The following is a 22,984-nucleotide window of genomic DNA, read 5'->3' on the forward strand; positions in this document are numbered from 1 at the left end:
TATTGTTCCGCTCTTTCTCTTCTCCTGGTGGACTTTATAACATAATTAATAAACTTTCATGTTGTAATATTTCCGTCATGTCGGACAGAAACTCTCGTCCGCGCGGGTTTCTTCAGTCGCGCGCTTTTCAGTCACTCTGCGCGCACGAGCGGCGCGCGCCAGCAGCAGTTTCCAGCTGTTTCTCCTCCGGTCGGTCCGGCGGCTGTCTGTCTCTCCCCGGCTCCGTGTGTCCTCTGCTCCCCGGTTCTCCTGCTGCTCCTCCGGACGGAAGCTCTCCGCCGCCGCCGCCGCGTCTCTGCTCTCTGGATCCGGCTGTGTGGCTCGGTTCTCCCGCTTCTCCGTCCCCGTTAGACAAGCCTCTCCCTGCCGGTTCTCCTGGCCCTGTCCCGGTCTCTCTCAGACATGGGGGGTTGGAGCGTCGTGGTTCCGGTTTTGCTGTCAGTCATCGGTGCTCAGCTGGCGGCGGGAGTCCCGGACGGAACGGACGGACCGGACCGACAAGGTAACACCGACAGAACCGACCGCTGCTGAATTAACGTTCAACGCGAAAAAACTCCGCGTCAATGAGATGATCGATTAACATGATCAACAGTTGAAACTCATTTGTAGAAGTTCTTGCACCTGAATCTGTGACCGGATTAAGTATTGATTAGATATTATTGATTAGAGACAGTTTGAGTTGTGACAGCAGAAAGAGTTACGTAGACCACCAGGACCCTGAAACATCAGGTAAACCGGATCATCACGACCATCCTGTTAGAGCTGAACTGCAGTTCAATGATCAACTGGAGTTTCTTCACTCAACAGTCTGAATGTGTGTCTCAGATTCTACACACACATTCATACTTTTACCATTAATGAACTTCTCCAGATGAAATTGATCGACTGATTTCTGGAGTGTCAGAACTTTGTGTGATTTTCATCTGCTGGTTTACAATTAAATTATATTTTAAAAGGCAGAGAAACGCACACAGAACATAACATACTGGTCATACTGGGCTCTTCCAGGCTGCCAGCACTGACTGCTGCTCTGCAAACCTTCTATACATCACTAACAAACCTGTAATTATCACTGTAATTAACACTGATCAACACTGTGATTAACATTGCAATTAACATTGTAATTAACACTATAATTAACACTGTGCTTAACGCTGTAATTAACACTGATTAACACTGTTGTTGAAACTGTGATTAATACTGATTAACATTGTAATTAACTCTGTGATTAACACTGAAATTAACACTGTAATTATCTCTGTAGTTAACTGTGATTGACACTGTGGTTAACTCTGTGATTAACATTGTAATTAACACTGTAATTAACACTTAACACTGCTATTAACTCTGTGTTTAACATTGTAATTAACTCTGTAATTAACATTGTTATTAACTCTATAATTAACGCTATTATTAACACTGTAATTAAAGCTGTGATTAAAGCTGTGATTAATACTTTTTTTGATTAACATTGAAATTAACACAGTGATTAATTCTGTGATTAACATTGTAATGAACACTGTAATTATCTCTGTAATTAACTCTGTGATTAACATTGTAATTAACTACGTAATTAACACTTAACACTTATGAACTCTGTGATTAACACTGTAATTAACTATGTAATTAACTATGTAATTAACATAGTGATTAATTCTGTAATTAACTCTGATTAACTTTGAAATTAACTATGATTAAGATTATAATAACATTGTAATTAATAGTGTAAATAACTGTGATTTACGCTGCAATTAATCATGTGATTAATATTGTGATTAACACTAATTAACTATGTGATTAACACTGTAATTAACTGTGATTAACATTGAAATTAACTATGATTAAGATTATAATAACATTGTAATTTATACTGTAAATAACTGATTTACGCTGCAATTAATCGTGATTAATATTGTGATTAACACTGTAATTAACTATGTGATTAACACTGTAATGAACTGTGATTAACATTGTGATTAAGTCTGTAATTAACTCTGTGATTAACACTATAATTGACACTGTAATTAACTCTATGATGAACACTGTAATTCACTCTGTAATTAACACTGTAATTAACTGTAATTAACTATGTGATTAACACAGTGATTCCTCCTCTTCCTCAGTGACTGATGTATCTGTGATTCCTCCTCTTCCTCAGCGACTGACATGTCTGTGATTCCTCCTCTTAGTGACTGACGTGTCTGTGATTAACACTGTAATTAACTCTGTAATTAACACAGTGATTAACTCTGTAATTAACTCTGTGATTAACATTGTGATTAAGTCTGTAATTAACTCTGTGATTAACACAGTGATTCCTCCTCTTCCTCAGTGACTGACGTGTCTGTGATTAACATTGTAATTAACTCTGTAATTAACACTTAACACTTATTAACTCTGTGATTAACACTGTAATTAACTATGTAATTAACACTTAACACTTATTAACTCTGATTTACACTGTAATTAACTCTGTAATTAACACTTAACACTTATGAACTCTGCGATTAACACTGTAATTAACTATGTAATTAACACTTAACACTTATTAACTCTGATTTATACTGTAATTAACTCTGTAATTAACACTTAACGCTTATGAACTCTGCGATTAACACTGTAATTAACTATGTAATTAACACTTAACACTTATTAACTCTGATTTACACTGTAATTAACTCTGTAATTAACACTTAACACTTATGAACTCTGCGATTAACACTGTAATTAACTATGTAATTAACACTTAACACTTATGAACTCTGTGATTAACTTTGAAATTAACTCTGATTAATATTATAATAACACTGTAATTAATACTGTAATTAACTGTGATTAACGCTGCAATGAATCATGTGATTAACATTGTGATTAACACTGTAATTAATTATGATTAACATTGTGATTAAGTCTGTAATTAATTCTGTGATTAACACTGTAATTAACTCTGTGATTAACACTGTAATTAACTCTGTGATTAACACAGTGATTCCTTTATTCCCTCAGCGACTGACGTGTCTGTGATTCCTCCTCTTCCTCAGCATCTGACGTGTCTGTGATTCCTCCTCTTCCTCAGCAACTGACGTGTCTGTGATTCCTCCTCTTAGTGACTGACGTGTCTGTGGTTCCTCCTCTTCCTCAGCATCTGACGTGTCTGTGATTCCTCCTCTTAGTGACTGACGTGTCTGTGATTCCTCCTCTTAGTGACTGACATGTCTGTGATTCCTCCTCTTCCTCAGCGACTGACATGTCTGTGATTCCTCCTCTTCCTCAGCGACTGACATGTCTGTGATTCCTCCTCTTCCTCAGCATCTGACGTGTCTGTGATTCCTCCTCTTCCTCAGCGACTAACGTGTCTGTGATTCCTCCTTTTACACAGTGACTGACGTGTCTGTGATTCCTTCTCTTAGTGACTCACTTGTCTGTGATTCCCCCTCTTCCTCAGCAACTGACGTGTCTGTGATTCCTCCTCTTCCTCAGCAACTGACGTGTCTGTGATTCCTCCTCTCCCTCAGTGACTGACGTGTCTTTGATTCCTCCTCTTAGTGACTGACGTGTCTGTGATTCCTCCTCTTAGTGACTGACGTGTCTGTGATTCCTCCTCTCCCTCAGTGACTGACGTGTCTTTGATTCCTCCTCTTAGTGACTGACGTGTCTGTGATTCCTCCTCTTCCTCAGCGACTGACGTGTCTGTGATTCCTCCTCTTCCTCAGCAACTGACGTGTCTGTGATTCCTCCTCTTCCTCAGCAACTGACGTGTCTATGATTCCTCCTCTTAGTGACTGACGTGTCTGTGATTAACACTGTAATTAACTCTGTAATTAACTCTGTGATTAACTTTGAAATTAACTCTGATTAATATTATAATAACACTGTAATTAACACTGTAATTAATTGTGATTAACATTGTGATTAAGTCTGTAATCAACACTGTGATTAACACAGTGATTCCTCCTCTTAGTGACTGACGTGTCTGTGATTCCTCCTCTGCCTCAGTGACTGACATGTCTGTGATTCCTCCTCTTCCTCAGCGACTGACGTGTCTGTGATTCCTCCTCTTAGTGACTGACGTGTCTCTGATTAACACTGTAATTAACTCTGTAATTAACACAGTGATTAACTCTGTAATTAACTCTGATTAATATTATAATAACACTGTAATTAATACTGTAATTAACTGTGATTAACACTGTAATTAATTGTGATTAACATTGTGATTAAGTCTGTAATTAACACTGTGATTAACACAGTGATTCCTCCTCTTAGTGACTGACGTGTCTGTGATTCCTCCTCTTCCTCAGCGACTGACGTGTCTGTGATCCCTCCTCTTAGTGACTGACATGTCTGTGATTCCTCCTCTTAGTGACTGACATGTCTGTGATTCCTCCTCTTCCTCAGTGACTGACGTGTCTGTGATTTGTCCTCTTCCTCAGCGACTGACGTGTCTGTGATTCCTCCTCTTAGTGACTGACGTGTCTGTGATTCCTCCTCTTCCTCAGCGACTGACGTGTCTGTGATTCCTCCTCTAAGTGACTGACGTGTCTGTGATTCCTCCTCTTAGTGACTGACGTGTCTGTGATTCCTCCTCTAAGTGACTGACGTGTCTGTGATTCCTCCTCTAAGTGACTGACGTGTCTGTGATTCCTTCTCTTAGTGACTGACGTGTCTGTGATTCCTCCTCTTCCTCAGTGATTGACGTGTTGAGTCTCCAGGACTCAAAGCAGAGTGTTGCAGCGGTGGAGAAGCTGTCAGGTGGTCTGAGCGCGCTCAATGACGTCTACGTGGTGTCGACGTTTCGGCTGCCGTCAAAGCTGGGAGGAGTCCTGCTGGGTCTCTACAGCAAAGAGGACAACAGGAAGTACCTGGAGGTCGCTGTCATGGGGAAGATCAATAAAGGTTGGTGATTCAACTTTAAAGGATGAGTTCACAGTTTTAAACCAGCAGTCAGTCATCAGATGAACATTAAAGCTGTGTTTCTTGCTGTAATCATTCCTCCTGTTCATACTGACCATTAGAAGATCCCTTCATAATGACCTTACAATGGAAGTGATGGAGGACAAAATCCACAGTCTGAAGCTAATATGAAGCTTCAGCGTCCAAATGAGTCAAATCAAGTAGATATCTTTCAACGTTACAGTCTTTTTAGTGCCAAAGTTCCTCTTTTTGTTACTATACTTCCACCTGCAGCTCAACAGGGAAACACTGTCCGAGGAAACACAAAGAGGGAATTTGATGCTAAAAAGACTGTAAATGTGTCAGATATCCACTTGATATGACTAACTCAGACTGATGAAGCTGAATAGAAGCTTCACACAGACTTTAAATGACTGTGTGGACACACTGTGGATTTTATCCTCCATCACTTCCATTAAAGCACATTTGAAGGATCTTTTAATATCCAGTATGAACAGGAGGAATGATTACAGACACTTGACTGCTGGTTTAACACACTGTGAACACTGGGAACACTGGGAACACTGGGAACTGTCCTTTGACACCTACTGACTCCAATTGTTCAAATTGTCAGAACTTTATTTACTTTCATGTCCGTCTCTGACAGAAACAGCAGCCTGCAGCAGGGCTCTCAGTGACATTTCTCTGGATAAATAATATCCTGCTGCTGTCAACAAAGTTTAGACAGTTTGGAAAGATGGAGAACATCCATGTTTTCTTGATTAACTGGTCTGTAGCACATCAAAAAACAATGAAAATGTAGTGAAAAATGTCCTTCCAAGGCGTCCTAGGCGTCTTCAAAAGTCTAGTTTTGTCCGTCCAACAATCCAAAACACAAAGACATTCAGTAAGATGATATTTTATTCAGGAAATTAATGAAACAGTTATGTGTTCACATCATCAGATATTCTTTTTGAATGTAGAGTGGCTCCTACAGAGAGTGGTGCGTTCTGGGTTGCTTGTAGCTTTCATGTTGCTAGGCTAGTGAGTTTCTTACAGTCTGTTAGAGTCAGTCAGCACTAAAAGTGTTTGTCAGTTCAGTTGAACCTGCAGGAGCTTCTGAAGGCTCGTGTGAATCAGACGCAGTGATCAGCGACAGCAGAGAGTGAGATCGAGTCATTTGGTTGATCCAAAGTCCAACATGATGTAAGATATTCAGTTTACTGTCATAGACACTAAAGAAACCAGAAAATATTCACATTTAAGAAGCTGGAATCAAAGAATTTGGACTTTTTCTTCGTAAAAATAACTCAAAACAATTAATCAATTATCACAATAGCTGGCGATTAATTTAATAGTTGGCAGCTAATTGATTAATTGACTAATGGTTGTAGCTGTATTGTAGGATTTACCTTCTGCTTGATGGTTTCTCAGGGAAACTGTCAACAAGACGTCTGTCAGACTGAGTTCATCTTCATACAACAGGAGCAGGGTTTAATCTGCAGGGATCGTGTGTGTCTGTAGTGAATCTCACACACTACTGGACCCATCAGTCTAATATTTTTTGTGCACATTTATGACCTCAAGGACGTCTCGTGGTTGCACCGATTCACAGTTGTTGAAAAGCGTATTTTAAACCACCACTGACTGCTGACTCGTTGGAGCTGCAGGTGATCACAGCTGGACAACATCTGCAGTCTACTGGGTGCACACTGGTTTACTGACTGAACTTAAATAACCAGCAGGTTACTCGGTGTTGAGAATAATTGTTAGTTGCAGCTCTGATACAAATCAGAGAGCGGTGAACTTATTATTTGATTTATTTGAGGTTTTTTCTGTCTCTCAGATGTTTGTTTGTTTGTTTGTTTGTTCGCCTGATTTCATCACATCTAGAAAATGAATCTTTTTGTCAGTTCAGCCCTGAAGCTGCGTTCACATCAACGTCTCATTCAAGAGAAATTTCAACCTGCTGGTTTCATAGATTAAAGTTCTGATCACACTGCGGTTTACAGCAGAAATGTTTTGCAGGAATTTCAGTTAATTCCAACAGAATCTCTGCGATCAATGGATTCATTCTCAGAGATGAATTAAATCTGTGCACATTATGAAAAGACCCATTTAAATACAGTTAAAATGAGTGAAATGTAAATTAAAATAAGCTAAAATAGAATAAGATATGAATCCAAAGACAAACAGTCTGGACAACATTCACACAACGTTCATACAACATGAAAACATACATGACAACAGAAACTCATCACATTCAGTCCAACTGTCAGGAGTCACATGTGAAACTCGTCATGAATATTGAATCGTTTTGATGGTTTTTGCAGCACAGACAGTGAGACGTGTTGTCATGACGGACGCTGCGGCTCCTTGATGTGTTTTTGAACAGTTTTTGGAGAACAGTGGAGCTCTGTGACACAGAGGAAGAAGAGGAAGAGGAAGGTTTTTATTGGTCAGCTTTCCCTCTTCCTGCTGCTGTGAGCTGCCAACAGAAAAGTCTCTGATCTACAGACTCTCTCTGTGTAAACGCTGGTGACTGCTGACCTGACTCACCTTTACTGTCAGAATACAAACTCATCAGCTGATCCTGAAAACTGACTTCAGATCAGTCTGACAGGAGACTTTAACTGGAAACCTTCTTTTTTTAGGCATTTTAATTATAATTTCATTGTTATTGTTACTCCACATCTGGCTGTGTGCTTCTTTTTCTGTGAATTATCACCCAGCATGCACCTTTTCCTGCTGTTAGGAGCTATAAGTCACCGCCCGCCGTGATTAAACAGTTCAACGATATATTTCATTTCTGACATGTTGAAGTCTGTCTGATAACAAACTTTGAGCTCATGTGTGTTTCGGTCCACCTGTGTCAGTCCAGTTTCCTGTCTGAGGTGTAACAGCAGCTCAGAAAGGAAACAGACTGAGTGAATAAATGAATCATGTGACTGAAACGTCACTGAAGAGCTGAAAACATCAGATCTGTGTGGAGCGATGATGAGGAGACTGTAACCTTCCTCAAATCAATACATGAAACTAACAGAAATGTCATATTTCCATCATGTTTTCCATCGTTTGAGCTTTGACTGTCGCTCTTTTAACAACGTCATCTCACTGTTTCTTCTTCTGCGACGGTTTAATGGCAGCGACTGTTTATCTGTTACGACGGAAACAAACATTCACTGCATTTTATACTGAACATTTTCTTGAAATCCAGTTATAATTTAGACACATTTGGATGAAAGTTGACTACAGTGATTCTGTAGATGAGTCACCTGACCGACACCTGCCCTGTTTGATGAGGTCAGCAGAAACAGTGACCACCTTCTTCTTCTTCTTCTTCTTCAGTGCTGGTGCGTTACGTCAGAGCTGACGGGAAGCTTCACACTGTCAGCCTGCAGAACGCCAACCTGGCCGACGGGCGGAGTCACTCCATCATCCTGCGACTCGGCGGCCTTCACCGCGACAACATGCAAATGGAGCTGTACGTCAACTGCCGACTGGCCGACTCCAGCCAGGGTCTGCCGCCGTTGGTTCCTCTGCCCAGAGAGGCGGAGATGGTGGAGATCCGACACGGACAGAAGGCGTACGCTCGACTCCAGGTGTGTGTGGGATCACAGGAGGAAATCCTCACATTTAATGTCCATATGAGCGAAACCTCAGGACAAACTTCATGTTCAGAAATCATTCTTAAGCCTTCGGTTGTAAATCAGCCTTGAAAAGATTTGTAGTTGGAGAAGAAATGTGAGCCGGGATCGATGGTGAGGTTACACTAACGCTGCAACTAACCATTATTTTCATCATCGATTGATCTGCCAGTTATTTTCTCAATTATTCAACTCACCGTTTTGTCAATAAAATGTCACAAAATAGAGGAAAACACAAGATCCCAAGCTGACGTCTTCAGATGTCTTGTTTTGTCCGATCAATAGTCTGAAATACAAAAGAATTCAGTCTACTGTCATAAATTACACAGAGAAGCTTCCAGTCTTCCCATTAGTGAAGCTGCCACCAGCTGATGCTCGGCGTTTTTATTTAACAAATTTACTAAAACGATTATTAGATTATCAAAATGTGAAAATGATTTTTCTGTTGATTTATTGACTAATTGTTGCAGCACTAGATCACACAAAGACTAGAGATCTGTCTCCTGTCTGGTCTGGAGTCAGACGCATCAGTCTTCATCTCTGATACACAAAGAAAATCGAATCACTTTAATAAACTACGAAACGCTGTGAAAGATAATTTAAAGGATCATTCTGGTGATTTTCTCTGTTTTTCTTCATGTTTGGATCCAAACCAACAATGAACTGATCTACTAACAAGTCGATGTGTCAGTGATCTACTGACACGTTTCTTCATCATGAAGAGTTCAGTCACGTTAGTTTGTCTCTTGACATTGGACATTATAAATTTACCTCTTAAAATTAAGATGTTGTGATCTGCAGCACAACAAGCTGGTGAAGCTGTAAACAGAACCGTGTTCCTGCACATGCTCAGTAGCGTCTGCCGTACACTGAACTACTCTGCAGAGACTGAAAACGTGATGCTGTTATTAGTCTTTGGAGCCGTTTCTAAACCAAAACTCTTCATGATGAAGGAACATGTGACCCAGTGCAGCGATGTGACTCACTGACGTGTTTTTAATAGTTTCTGGACAACAACGGAGGAATCAGATATATCAGCAATTATACACACACACAGTACTTGTTAGTAGATCAGTTCATTGTAGGTTTGGATCCAAACATGAAGACAAATATATAAAATCAGCAAAATTACCCTTTAATAATAATATTAATGATAATAATGATAATAATAATAATTTTACACCATTAATACTTTTTATAATTGAACATATTATTGATTCATAAATCACCAGGATGTAGTTTGTTCAGATTGTGGCTGTAATGAACTCTGCAGCCTGTAGAGGGCGCCAGCAGGCTGTCTGATGTTTCACACTTCTTCACCTGTCTGTCTCTCCTGTCTCAGTTTTATCACATTTAAACATCTTTACTGATACAACCTCAGAGACAGACTGAGCTCTGTCTGATCACTGACAATCTGCCCCCCCCCCCCCGTCAGGGTGCAGTGGAGTCCCTCAGACTGGCTCTGGGGGGCAGCGTTGCCAAAGCCGGAGCTCTGACTGACTGTCCGTTCCAGGGAGACTCCTCAGCCTACAACTCAGGTAAACTCACCTCATTAACCCTTTAACTCCTCTCATCTCTGTGCTCCACAGCACTGTAACAGGTAGGACAGGTAACCCTGAACCTGGTCTCAAGTGGTCTGACATGGTCTGATGTCAGATCCAGATCAGGTGGTGGTCAGGTGTTACTGAGAAGAAGGTCAGGTGTTATAGTGATGAAGGTCAGGTGTTATAATGATGAAGGTCAGGTGTTATAGTGATGAAGGTCAGGTGTTACAGTAATGAAGGTCAGGTGTTACAGTGATGAAGGTCAGGTGTTATAGTGATGAAGGTCAGGTGTTACAGAGAAGAAGGTCAGGTGTTACAGTGATGAAGGTCAGGTGTTACAGTGATGAAGGTCAGGTGTTATAGTGATGAAGGTCAGGTGTTACAGAGATGAAGGTCAGGTGTTATAGTGATGAAGGTCAGGTGTTACAGTGATGAAGGTCAGGTGTTATAGTGATGAAGGTCAGGTGTTATAGTGATGAAGGTCAGGTGTTACAGTGATGAAGGTCAGGTGTTACAGTGATGAAGGTCAGGTGTTACAGTGATGAAGGTCAGGTGTTATAGTGATGAAGGTCAGGTGTTACAGTGATGAAGGTCAGGTGTTACAGTGATGAAGGTCAGGTGTTATAGTGATGAAGGTCAGGTGTTACAGTGATGAAGGTCAGGTGTTACAGTGATGAAGGTCAGGTGTTATAGTGATGAAGGTCAGGTGTTACAGTGATGAAGGTCAGGTGTTACAGTGATGAAGGTCAGGTGTTACAGTGATGAAGGTCAGGTGTTACTGAGAAGAAGGTCAGGTGTTATAGTGATGAAGGTCAGGTGTTACAGTGATGAAGGTCAGGTGTTACAGTAATGAAGGTCAGGTGTTACAGTGATGAAGGTCAGGTGTTACAGTGATGAAGGTCAGGTGTTACTGAGAAGAAGGTCAGGTGTTATAGTGATGAAGGTCAGGTGTTACTGAGAAGAAGGTCAGGTGTTACAGAGATGAAGGTCAGGTGTTACTGAGAAGAAGTACAGGTGTTACAGTGATGAAGGTCAGGTGTTACAGTAATGAAGGTCAGGTGTTACAGTGATGAAGGTCAGGTGTTACAGTGATGAAGGTCAGGTGTTACTGAGAAGAAGGTCAGGTGTTATAGTGATGAAGGTCAGGTGTTACTGAGAAGAAGGTCAGGTGTTACAGAGATGAAGGTCAGGTGTTACTGAGAAGAAGTACAGGTGTTATAGTGATGAAGGTCAGGTGTTACAGTGATGAAGGTCAGGTGTTACAGAGATGAAGGTCAGGTGTTACAGTGATGAAGGTCAGGTGTTACAGTGATGAAGGTCAGGTGTTATAGTGATGAAGGTCAGGTGTTAATGAGAAGAAGGTCAGGTGTTACAGTGATGAAGGTCAGGTGTTACAGTGATGAAGGTCAGGTGTTATAGTGATGAAGGTCAGGTGTTACAGAGATGAAGGTCAGGTGTTACAGAGATGAAGGTCAGGTGTTATAGTGATGAAGGTCAGGTGTTACAGAGATGAAGGTCAGGTGTTATAATGATGAAGGTCAGGTGTTATAGTGATGAAGGTCAGGTGTTATAGTGATGAAGGTCAGGTGTTATAGTGATGAAGGTCAGGTGTTACAGAGAAGGTCAGGTGTTATAGTGATGAAGGTCAGGTGTTATAGTGATGAAGGTCAGGTGTTACAGAGAAGAAGGTCAGGTGTTACAGTGATGAAGGTCAGGTGTTATAGTGATGAAGGTCAGGTGTTATAGTGATGAAGGTCAGGTGTTACAGAGAAGAAGGTCAGGTGTTACAGTGATGAAGGTCAGGTGTTACAGTGATGAAGGTCAGGTGTTATAGTGATGAAGGTCAGGTGTTACAGAGATGAAGGTCAGGTGTTACAGTGATGAAGGTCAGGTGTTATAGTGATGAAGGTCAGGTGCTACTGAGAAGAAGGTCAGGTGTTACAGTGATGAAGGTCAGGTGTTACAGTGATGAAGGTCAGGTGTTATAGTGATGAAGGTCAGGTGTTACAGTGATGAAGGTCAGGTGTTATAGTGATGAAGGTCAGGTGTTATAGTGATGAAGGTCAGGTGTTACAGTGATGAAGGTCAGGTGTTACAGTGATGAAGGTCAGGTGTTATAGTGATGAAGGTCAGGTGTTATAGTGATGAAGGTCAGGTGTTACAGTGATGAAGGTCAGGTGTTATAGTGATGAAGGTCAGGTGTTATAGTGATGAAGGTCAGGTGTTACAGAGAAGAAGGTCAGGTGTTATAGTGATGAAGGTCAGGTGTTATAGTGATGAAGGTCAGGTGTTACAGAGAAGAAGGTCAGGTGTTATAGTGATGAAGGTCAGGTGTTACAGTGATGAAGGTCAGGTGTTATAGTGATGAAGGTCAGGTGTTATAGTGATGAAGGTCAGGTGTTATAGTGATGAAGGTCAGGTGTTACAGAGAAGAAGGTCAGGTGTTATAGTGATGAAGGTCAGGTGTTACAGTGATGAAGGTCAGGTGTTACAGAGATGAAGGTCAGGTGTTACAGAGATGAAGGTCAGGTGTTATAGTGATGAAGGTCAGGTGCTACTGAGAAGAAGGTCAGGTGTTACAATGATGAAGGTCAGGTGTTACAGTGATGAAGGTCAGGTGTTATAGTGATGAAGGTCAGGTGCTACTGAGAAGAAGGTCAGCTGATCACTTCGAATAAATATAATCAATAAATGAAAATCATATCAATAAGTTTTCTTCCATGTTTCAGTGAGCGGGGAGGTGCACTCTATCCTGGGTGAGTTTCACTGTTCTGATAACCAATCAATAATCATAGCTGATCAAGTTCACCTGCATACAGATCAATGACTGTGGATCATGTTGCTCTCATTGTTTCCTGTCAGGTGATCACACCAAGGCTCTGATTGGTCAGCTCATCATCTTTAACCAGATCCTGGGAGAGCTGCGACAGGACATCAGAGAACAGGTGAGACAGACACAGACAGACACAGACAGGTGAGACAGACACAGACAGGTGAGACAGAAGCAGACAGACACAGACAGGTGAGACAGACACAGACAGGTGAGACAGAAGCAGACAGACACAGACAGGTGAGACAGACACAGACAGGTGAGACAGAAGCAGACAGACACAGACAGGTGAGACAGACACAGACAGGTGAGACAGACACAGACAGACACAGACAGACACAGACAGGTGAGACAGACACAGACAGACACAGACAGACACAGACAGACACAGACAGACAGACACAGACAGGTGAGACAGACACAGACAGGTGAGACAGAGACAGACAGGTGAGACAGACACAGACAGACACAGACAGGTGAGACAGACACAGACAGACAAAGACAGGTGAGACAGACACAGACAGGTGAGACAGACACAGACAGACACAGACAGGTGAGACAGACACAGACAGACACAGACAGACACAGACAGGTGAGACAGAGACAGACAGACACAGACAGACACAGACAGGTGAGACAGACACAGACAGGTGAGACAGACACAGACAGATGAGACAGACACAGACAGACACAGACAGGTGAGACAGACACAGACAGGTGAGACAGACACAGACAGACACAGACAGGTGAGACAGACACAGACAGGTGAGACAGACACAGACAGACACAGACAGGTGAGACAGACACAGACAGGTGAGACAGACACAGACAGACACAGACAGACACAGACAGGTGAGACAGACACAGACAGACACAGACAGACACAGACAGACACAGACAGACACAGACAGACAGACACAGACAGGTGAGACAGACACAGACAGGTGAGACAGACACAGACAGGTGAGACAGAAGCAGACAGACACAGACAGGTGAGACAGAGACAGACAGGTGAGACAGACACAGACAGGTGAGACAGACACAGACAGGTGAGACAGAGGCAAACAGGTGAGACAGAGACAGACAAGTAAGACAGACACAGACAGGTGAGACAGAAGCAGACAGACACAGACAGGTGAGACAGAGGCAAACAGGTGAGACAGAGACAGACAGACACAGACAGGTGAGACAGACACAGACAGACACAGACAGGTAAGACAGAGGCAGGCAGGTGAGACAGCGTGTGTTCCCATATGTGAGCAGCTGATTGTTGTCCCTCGTCCTCAGGTGAAGGAGATGTCTCTGATCAGAAACACCATCCTGGAGTGTCAGGTTTGTGGTGAGTCAGCAGCTCTGTGTTTGTCAGTGCAGCAGGTGTGTATCTGAAGACCTGATTGAAACCAGCATCTCTCCACCTGTCTGCAGGTTTCCACGAACCTCGTTCCCGCTGCTCCCCCAACCCCTGCTATAAGGGCGTGGCCTGCATGGAGAGCATGCAGTATCCAGGATACACCTGTGGACCCTGTCCACCTGGAACCAGCGGCAACGGGACACACTGCCGCGACATCGACGAGGTAACAACCAATCAACCAGATAACAACCAACAACCACACAACAACCATATAACAACCAGATAACAACCAGATAACAACCAGATAACAACCAACAACCAGATAACAACCAGATAACAACCAGATAACAACCAACAACCAGATAACAACCAGATAACAACCAACAACCATATAACAACCAGATAACAACCACACAACAACAAGATAACAACCAATCAACCAGATAACAACCAGATAACAACCAACAACCACACAACAACCATATAACAACCAGATAACAACCAGATAACAACCAGATAACAACCAGATAACAACCATATAACAACCATATAACAACCAGATAACAACCAGATAACAACCAACAACCAGATAACAACCAGATAACAACCAACAACCAGATAACAACCAACAACCACACAACAACCAGATAACAACCAGATAACAACCAGATAACAACCAACAACCAGATAACAACCAACAACCACACAACAACCAGATAACAACCAGATAACAACCAACAACCAGATAACAACCAACAACCACACAACAACCAGATAACAACCAGATAACAACCACACAACAACCAGATAACAACCAGACAACAACCAACAACCAGATAACAACCAGATAACAACCAGATAACAACCAGATAACAACCAGATAACAACCAACAACCAGATAACAACCAGATAACAACCAGATGACAACCAACAACCAGATAACAACCAATAACCAGATAACAACCAGATAACAACCAGATAACAACCAACAACCACACAACAACCAGAAAACAACCAGATAACAACCAGATAACAACCAACAACCACACAACAACCAGAAAATAACCAGATGACAACCAACAACCACACAACAACCAGATAACAACCAACAACCACACAACAACCAGATAACAACCAGATAACAACCAACAACCACACAACAACCAGATAACAACCAACAACCACACAACAACCAGATAACAACCAACAACCAGATAACAACCAGATAACAACCAACAACCACACAACAACCAGATAACAACCAGATAACAACCAACAACCACACAACAACCAGATAACAACCAGATAACAACCAGATAACAACCAACAACCAGATAACAACCAGATAACAACCAACAACCACACAACAACCAGATAACAACCAACAACCAGATAACAACCAACAACCAGATAACAACCAGATAACAACCAACAACCACACAACAACCAGATAACAACCAGATAACAACCAACAACCACACAACAACCAGATAACAACCAACAACCACACAACAACCAGATAACAACCAACAACCACACAACAACCAGATAACAACCAGATAACAACAAGATAACAACCAAACAACCAGATAACAACCAACAACCAGATAACAACCAGATAACAACCAGATAACAACCAACAACCACACAACAACCAGATAACAACCAGATAACAACCAACAACCACACAACAACCAGATAACAACCAGATAACAACCAGATAACAACCAACAACCACACAACAACCAGATAACAACCAGATAACAACCAACAACCAGATAACAACCAACAACCACACAACAACCAGATAACAACCAACAACCAGATAACAACCAGATAACAACCAACAACCAGATAACAACCAGATAACAACCAGATAACAACCAGATAACAACCAACAACCACACAACAACCAGATAACAACCAGATAACAACCAGATAACAACCAGATAACAACCAACAACCAGATAACAACCAGATAACAACCAACAACCAGATAACAGCCAACAACCAGATAACAACCAACAACCAGATAACAACCAGATAACAACCAATCAACCAGATAACAACCAGATAACAACCAGATAACAACCAGATAACAACCAGATAACAACCAACAACCAGATAACAACCAGATAACAACCAGATAACAACCAACAACCATATAACAACCATATAACAACCAACAACCAGATAACAACCAGATAACAACCAATCAACCAGATAACAACCATATAACAACCAGATAACAACCAGATTACAACCAGATAACAACCAACAACCAGATAACAACCAGATAACAACCAACAACCAGATAACAACCAGATAACAACCAACAACCAGATAACAACCAGATAACAACCAACAACCAGATAACAACCAGATAACAACCAACAACCAGATAACAACCAGATAACAACCAAACAACCAGATAACAACCAACAACCAGATAACAACCAGATAACAACCAACAACCAGATAACAACCAGATAACAACCAAACAACCATATAACAACCAGATAACAACCAGATAACAACCAACAACCAGATAACAACCAACAACCAGATAACAACCAGATAACAACCAACAACCAGATAACAACCATATAACAACCAACAACCAGATAACAACCATATAACAACCAACAACCAGATAACAACCAACAACCAGATAACAACCAACAACCAGATAACAACCAACAACCAAACAACCAGATAACAACCATATAACAACCAACAACCAGATAACAACCATATAACAACCAACAACCAGATAACAACCATATAACAACCAACAACCAGATAACAACCAACAACCAGATAACAACCAACAACCAGATAACAACCAACAACCAGATAACAACCAGATAACAACCAAACAACCAGATAACAACCAGATAACAACCAACAACCAGATAACAACCAGATAACAACCAGATAACAACCAACAACCAGATAACAACCAGATAACAACCAAACAACCAGATAACAACCAACAACCAGATAACAACCAGATAACAACCAACAACCAGATAACAACCAGATAACAACCAGATAACAACCAAACAACCAGATAACAACCAACAACCAAACAACCAGATAACAACCAACAACCAGATAACAACCAGATAACAACCAAACAACCAGATAACAACCAGATAACAACCAAACAACCAGATAACAACCAACAACCAGATAACAACCAGATAACAACCAACAACCAGATAACAACCAGATAACAACCAAACAACCAGATAACAACCAGATAACAACCAACAACCAGATAACAACCAGATAACAACCAACAACCAGATAACAACCAGATAACAACCAACAACCAGATAACAACCAACAACCAGATAACAACCAACAACCAGATAACAACCAAACAACCAGCTAACAACCAGATAACAACCAACAACCAGATAACAACCAGATAACAACCAACAACCAGATAACAACCAGATAACAACCAGATAACAACCAACAACCAGATAACAACCAGATAACAACCAACAACCAGATAACAACCAACAACCAGATAACAACCATATAACAACCAACAACCAGATAACAACCAGATAACAACCATATAACAACCAACAACCAGATAACAACCAGATAACAACCAGATAACAACCAACAACCAGATAACAACCAGATAACAACCAGATAACAACCAACAACCAGATAACAACCAACAACCAGATAACAACCGTATAACAACCAGATAACAACCAGATAACAACCATATAACAACCAACAACCATATAACAACCAGATAACAACCAAACAACCACACAACAACCAGATAACAACCAGATAACAACCAACAACCACACAGTAACCAGATAATGACCAAACAACCACATAACAACCATATAACAACCAGATAACAACCAGATAACAACCACATAACAACCATATAACAACCAGATAACAACCAGATAACAACTATATAACAACCAACAACCAGATAACAACCAAACAACCAGATAACAACCAACAACCAGATAACAACCAGATAACAACCAAACAACCAGATAACAACCATATAACAACCAGATAACAACCAGATAACAACCAAACAACCAGATAACAACCAGATAACAACCAGATAACAACCACACAACAACCAGATAACAACCAGATAATGACCAAACAACCACACAACAACCACACAACAACCATAACAACCAGATAACAACCAGATAACAACCAACAACCAGATAACAACCACACAACAACCAGATAACAACCAGATAACAACCAGATAACAACCACACAACAACCAGATAACAACCAGATAATGACCAAACAACCACACAAAAACCACACAACAACCAGATAACAACCAGATAACAACCAGATAACAACCAACAACCACACAACAACCACACAACAACCAGATAACAACTATATAACAACCAACAACCACACAACAACCAGATAACAACTATATAACAACCAGATAACAACCAGATAACAACCAACAACCAGATAACAACCAGATAACAACCAACAACCACACAACAACCACACAACAACCAGATAACAACCAGATAACAACCACATAACCTCCCCCTCTGTGTCTCAGTGTGAGCTGCAGCCCTGTTTCTCTCCTGACGCCTGTGTGAACACTATGGGAGGGTTCAGCTGTCAGCCATGTCCTCCTGGCCTGTGGGGGGCGCCGCTGGTTGGAACTGGACTGGATTACGCAAAGACACACAAGCAGGTCAGTGCAGAGCCAGTAGAACAGTACCGCGCTTTGAGAGAAGGGTCTAACTGCAGTCTTTCAGACACAACAACCCCCCCCCCCGACCACTAACCCTAACCCCAACATCCCCCTCCGCATGCCTAAACCTAAACAAGTGGGTGTGTCATGTAGTAAAGTGGGTGTGTCATGTAGTAAAGTGGGTGTGCCATGTAGTAAAGTGGGTGTGTCATGTAGTAAAGTGGGTGTGCCATGTAGTAAAGTGGGTGTCATGTAGTAAAGTGGGTGTGTCATGTAGTAAAGTGGGTGTGCCATGTAGTAAAGTGGGTGTGCCATGTAGTAAAGTGGGTGTCATGTAGTAAAGTGGGTGTGTCATGTAGTAAAGTGGGTGTGCCATGTAGTAAAGTGGGTGTGTCATGTAGTAAAGTGGGTGTGCCATGTAGTAAAGTGGGTGTCATGTAGTAAAGTGGGTGTGTCATGTAGTAAAGTGGGTGTGTCATGTAGTAAAGTGGGTGTGCCATGTAGTAAAGTGGGTGTCATGTAGTAAAGTGGGTGTGTCATGTAGTAAAGTGGGTGTCATGTAGTAGAGTGGGTGTGTCATGTAGTAGAGTGGGTGTGTCATGTAGTAGAGTGGGTGTGTCATGTAGTAGAGTGGGTGTGTCATGTAGTAGAGTGGGTGTGTCATGTAGTAGAGTGGGTGTGTCATGTGGTAAAGTGGGTGTGTCATGTAGTAAAGTGGGTGTGTCATGTAGTAAAGTGGGTGTGTCATGTAGTAAAGTGGGTGTGCCATGTAGTAAAGTGGGTGTGTCATGTAGTAAAGTGGGTGTGTCATGTAGTAAAGTGGGTAACAAAGGTCTGTGGTTGAGACAAACCACAGACATTGTGGTCATGTCGTATACGTTTGAACCAGCAGGCTACCAGGGCTCACAGTGAGTATGAATATTGACCTGAATAAAAACAATAAATGTATTTAATATAGAACTGTTTTATATATAATTAAAGTCATTGAGTCTAAACTAATTCAGTGAATATCTCCTCACAGTGTTCATACACAGCCAGCTGGCTCTGTAATACGCCTTTTCCAGACATGTGCTGGCTTTGCTTGACTCGGTTTGACTCAGCAGAGATTTTCATCTCCATTATAACAGGGCTACCTGCTCGAAGGTGCGTCTTTAATTGATGACGCACTATTGGCTCTATATACACATCATGGCTGTGACTCGTGGTCAAAGTCACAGCTGTAAATCAGCTCTGACTCTGCCTTTACAGAAATCTCTTAAAAACTAAACTAGCTGAACTTATTTTACACATAATAAATAATAATAAAAACACAGTAATAACATGTTGTATGTCTGTTTCTCTACCTGTCTGTCTGCCTGTCTGTCTGTCTGTCTGTCTGTCTGTCTCTCTGCCTGTCTCTCTGCCTGTCTGTCTGTCTGTCTCTCTGCCTGTCTCTCTGCCTGTCTGTCTGTCTGCCTGTCTGTCTGTCTGCCTGTCTGTCTGTCTGTCTCTCTGCCTGTCTGTCTGCCTGTCTGTCTGTCTGCCTGTCTGTCTGTCTGTCTGTCTGTCTGCCTGTCTGTCTGTCTGTCTGTCTCTCTACCTGTCTCTCTGCCTGTCTGTCTGTCTGCCTGTCTGTCTCTCTGCCTGTCTGTCTGTCTGTCTGTCTCTCTGCCTGTCTGTCTGTCTGTCTGTCTGTCTGTCTGTCTGTCTGTCTCTCTACCTGTCTCTCTGCCTGTCTGTCTGTCTGCCTGTCTGTCTCTCTGCCTGTCTGTCTGTCTGTCTGTCTCTCTGCCTGTCTGTCTGTCTGTCTGTCTGTCTGTCTGTCTCTCTGCCTGTCTCTCTGCCTGTCTGTCTGTCTGCCTGTCTGTCTCTCTGCCTGTCTGTCTGCCTGTCTGTCTGTCTGTCTGTCTGTCTCTCTGCCTGTCTGTCTGTCTGTCTGTCTGCCTGTCTGTCTGTCTGTCTGTCTGTCTCTCTACCTGTCTGTCTGTCAGGTCTGTGGAGATATTGATGAGTGTTTAGATCTACCTGACGCCTGCGTACCGAACTCTGTCTGCATCAACACTGTGGTGAGTTTCCGTCTCTGTTCTGTTTCTGAACATTTAGAAGCTCTGAGAGCTCAGCACACATCATCATCATCATCATCATCATCATCATCATCTGTTTATTTACATGATTTCACCGTGACCCTTGGGGGCCTCCGTAGTTCACAATGTAGCATTATCAGGGAAAAAGAGGGTGTGTTCCCCGGACGCGTGGATAGTAAGTTTACTGTGTCAGACACGCAGGTCACGCATCAATCACTGAGCTCTCAGGGTAAATGTTTGTCTTCCAGGCAGCAGAATGAAGAAAACTACATGAGAATAATCATCAGAGAGTAATGATTGATCATCAGCTGACTCTAGCGCCCTCTACTGAAACGTTAGAAATGACAGCTGATGGAAACATGTCCTGTCTTCTCCCCCTGTCTCTCTCAGGGTTCATTTAAGTGTGGAGGCTGTAAACCGGGTTTCCTTGGTAACCAGACGTCAGGTTGCTTCCCCAGGAAGTCATGTGCTACGTTGACCTTTAACCCCTGTGACAACAATGCTCACTGCACCATGGAGAGGAACGGAGAGGTTTCCTGTACGGTGAGTGTAGCGCTGCAGCCATCTGCACAGTGAAACCTGTTTCTGAGCTGTGAACTAAACACGACTGCTGTGATCAAACACATCAGTGCTGCTGTTAATATCGACATAGATATTAATATATATTAATATATTAATAGCTCCCCCCCCACCCCCTCCCCTCTCAGACCTGGGATGCAGTTACACTTGACTATCAGTCAACATGATCACGCTGAAGCTTCTACAGCTGAATGTTCACCAGGTGAAGCAGTTTTCTGTGTGCTGGTATGTTGCAGTGTAACGTGGGCTGGGCAGGTAACGGGAACACATGCGGTGTGGACACGGACATCGACGGTTACCCAGACCGCTCGCTGCCCTGCATGGACAACGACAAACACTGCAAACAGGTGAGATACTTCTCACTAATCATCATATTCTGTCCTGTTGCACTGTTACGTGTTTCTTTCTTTTTTATTATTTTTTTCTTGGACCTTTGCCGGGGGGGGGATATTCAGTTGGTTGCAATCTGCAGCCTCACCGCTAGATACCACTAAATCCTACAAACTGTTCCTTCGACACGTAACACACAGGTCCTTCGACACGTAACACACAGGTCCTTCGACACGTAACACACCGGTCCTTTGACACGTAACACACCGGTCCTTTGACACGTAACTCACCGGTCCTTCGACACGTAACTCACCGGTCCTTCGACACGTAACGCACCGGTCCTTTGACACGTAACTCACCGGTCCTTCGACACGTAACTCACCGGTCCTTTGACACGTAACTCACCGGTCCTTTGACACGTAACGCACCGGTCCTTCGACACGTAACTCACCGGTCCTTTGACACGTAACTCACCGGTCCTTCGACACGTAACACACCGGTCCTTCGACACGTAACGCACCGGTCCTTCGACACGTAACTCACCGGTCCTTCAACACGTAACGCACCACTCCTTCGACACGTAACGCACCGGTCCTTCGACACGTAACGCACCACTCCTTCGACACGTAACACACTGGTCACGTAACACACCGGTCCTTTGACACGTAACACACCGGTCCTTCGACACGTAACACACTGGTCACGTAACACACCGGTCCTTTGACACGTAACTCACCGGTCCTTCGACACGTAACACACTGGTCACGTAACACACCGGTCCTTCGACACGTAACGCACCGGTCCTTCGACACGTAACGCACCGGTCCTTCGACACGTAACACACTGGTCACGTAACACACCGGTCCTTTGACACGTAACACACCGGTCCTTCGACACGTAACACACTGGTCACGTAACACACCGGTCCTTCGACACGTAACGCACCGGTCCTTCGACACGTAACACACTGGTCACGTAACACACCGGTCCTTCGACACGTAACGCACCGGTC

At 42.6% G+C, this 22,984-nt stretch overlaps 1 protein-coding gene across 1 annotated transcript in view; it reads left to right on the forward strand.

The window, feature by feature from the left end:
• The window catches only part of thbs3a (thrombospondin 3a), a 43,904-nt gene continuing 20,920 nt past the window's right edge, over window positions 1–22,984 (forward strand). Inside the window, exons 1-12 of the mRNA XM_067600220.1 lie at window positions 1–502; window positions 4,690–4,896; window positions 8,242–8,495; window positions 9,976–10,078; window positions 12,814–12,840; window positions 12,947–13,029; window positions 14,202–14,253; window positions 14,340–14,488; window positions 18,863–19,000; window positions 20,971–21,045; window positions 21,454–21,606; window positions 21,879–21,989. Coding sequence (XP_067456321.1) covers window positions 403–502; window positions 4,690–4,896; window positions 8,242–8,495; window positions 9,976–10,078; window positions 12,814–12,840; window positions 12,947–13,029; window positions 14,202–14,253; window positions 14,340–14,488; window positions 18,863–19,000; window positions 20,971–21,045; window positions 21,454–21,606; window positions 21,879–21,989 — 1,452 coding nt within the window. The 5' untranslated portion in view covers window positions 1–402. The remainder of the gene's footprint in view (window positions 503–4,689; window positions 4,897–8,241; window positions 8,496–9,975; window positions 10,079–12,813; window positions 12,841–12,946; window positions 13,030–14,201; window positions 14,254–14,339; window positions 14,489–18,862; window positions 19,001–20,970; window positions 21,046–21,453; window positions 21,607–21,878; window positions 21,990–22,984) is intronic.

The sequence above is a fragment of the Thunnus thynnus genome, chromosome 10, assembly GCF_963924715.1.
Source record: "Thunnus thynnus chromosome 10, fThuThy2.1, whole genome shotgun sequence".
Classification (NCBI taxonomy): domain Eukaryota; kingdom Metazoa; phylum Chordata; class Actinopteri; order Scombriformes; family Scombridae; genus Thunnus; species Thunnus thynnus.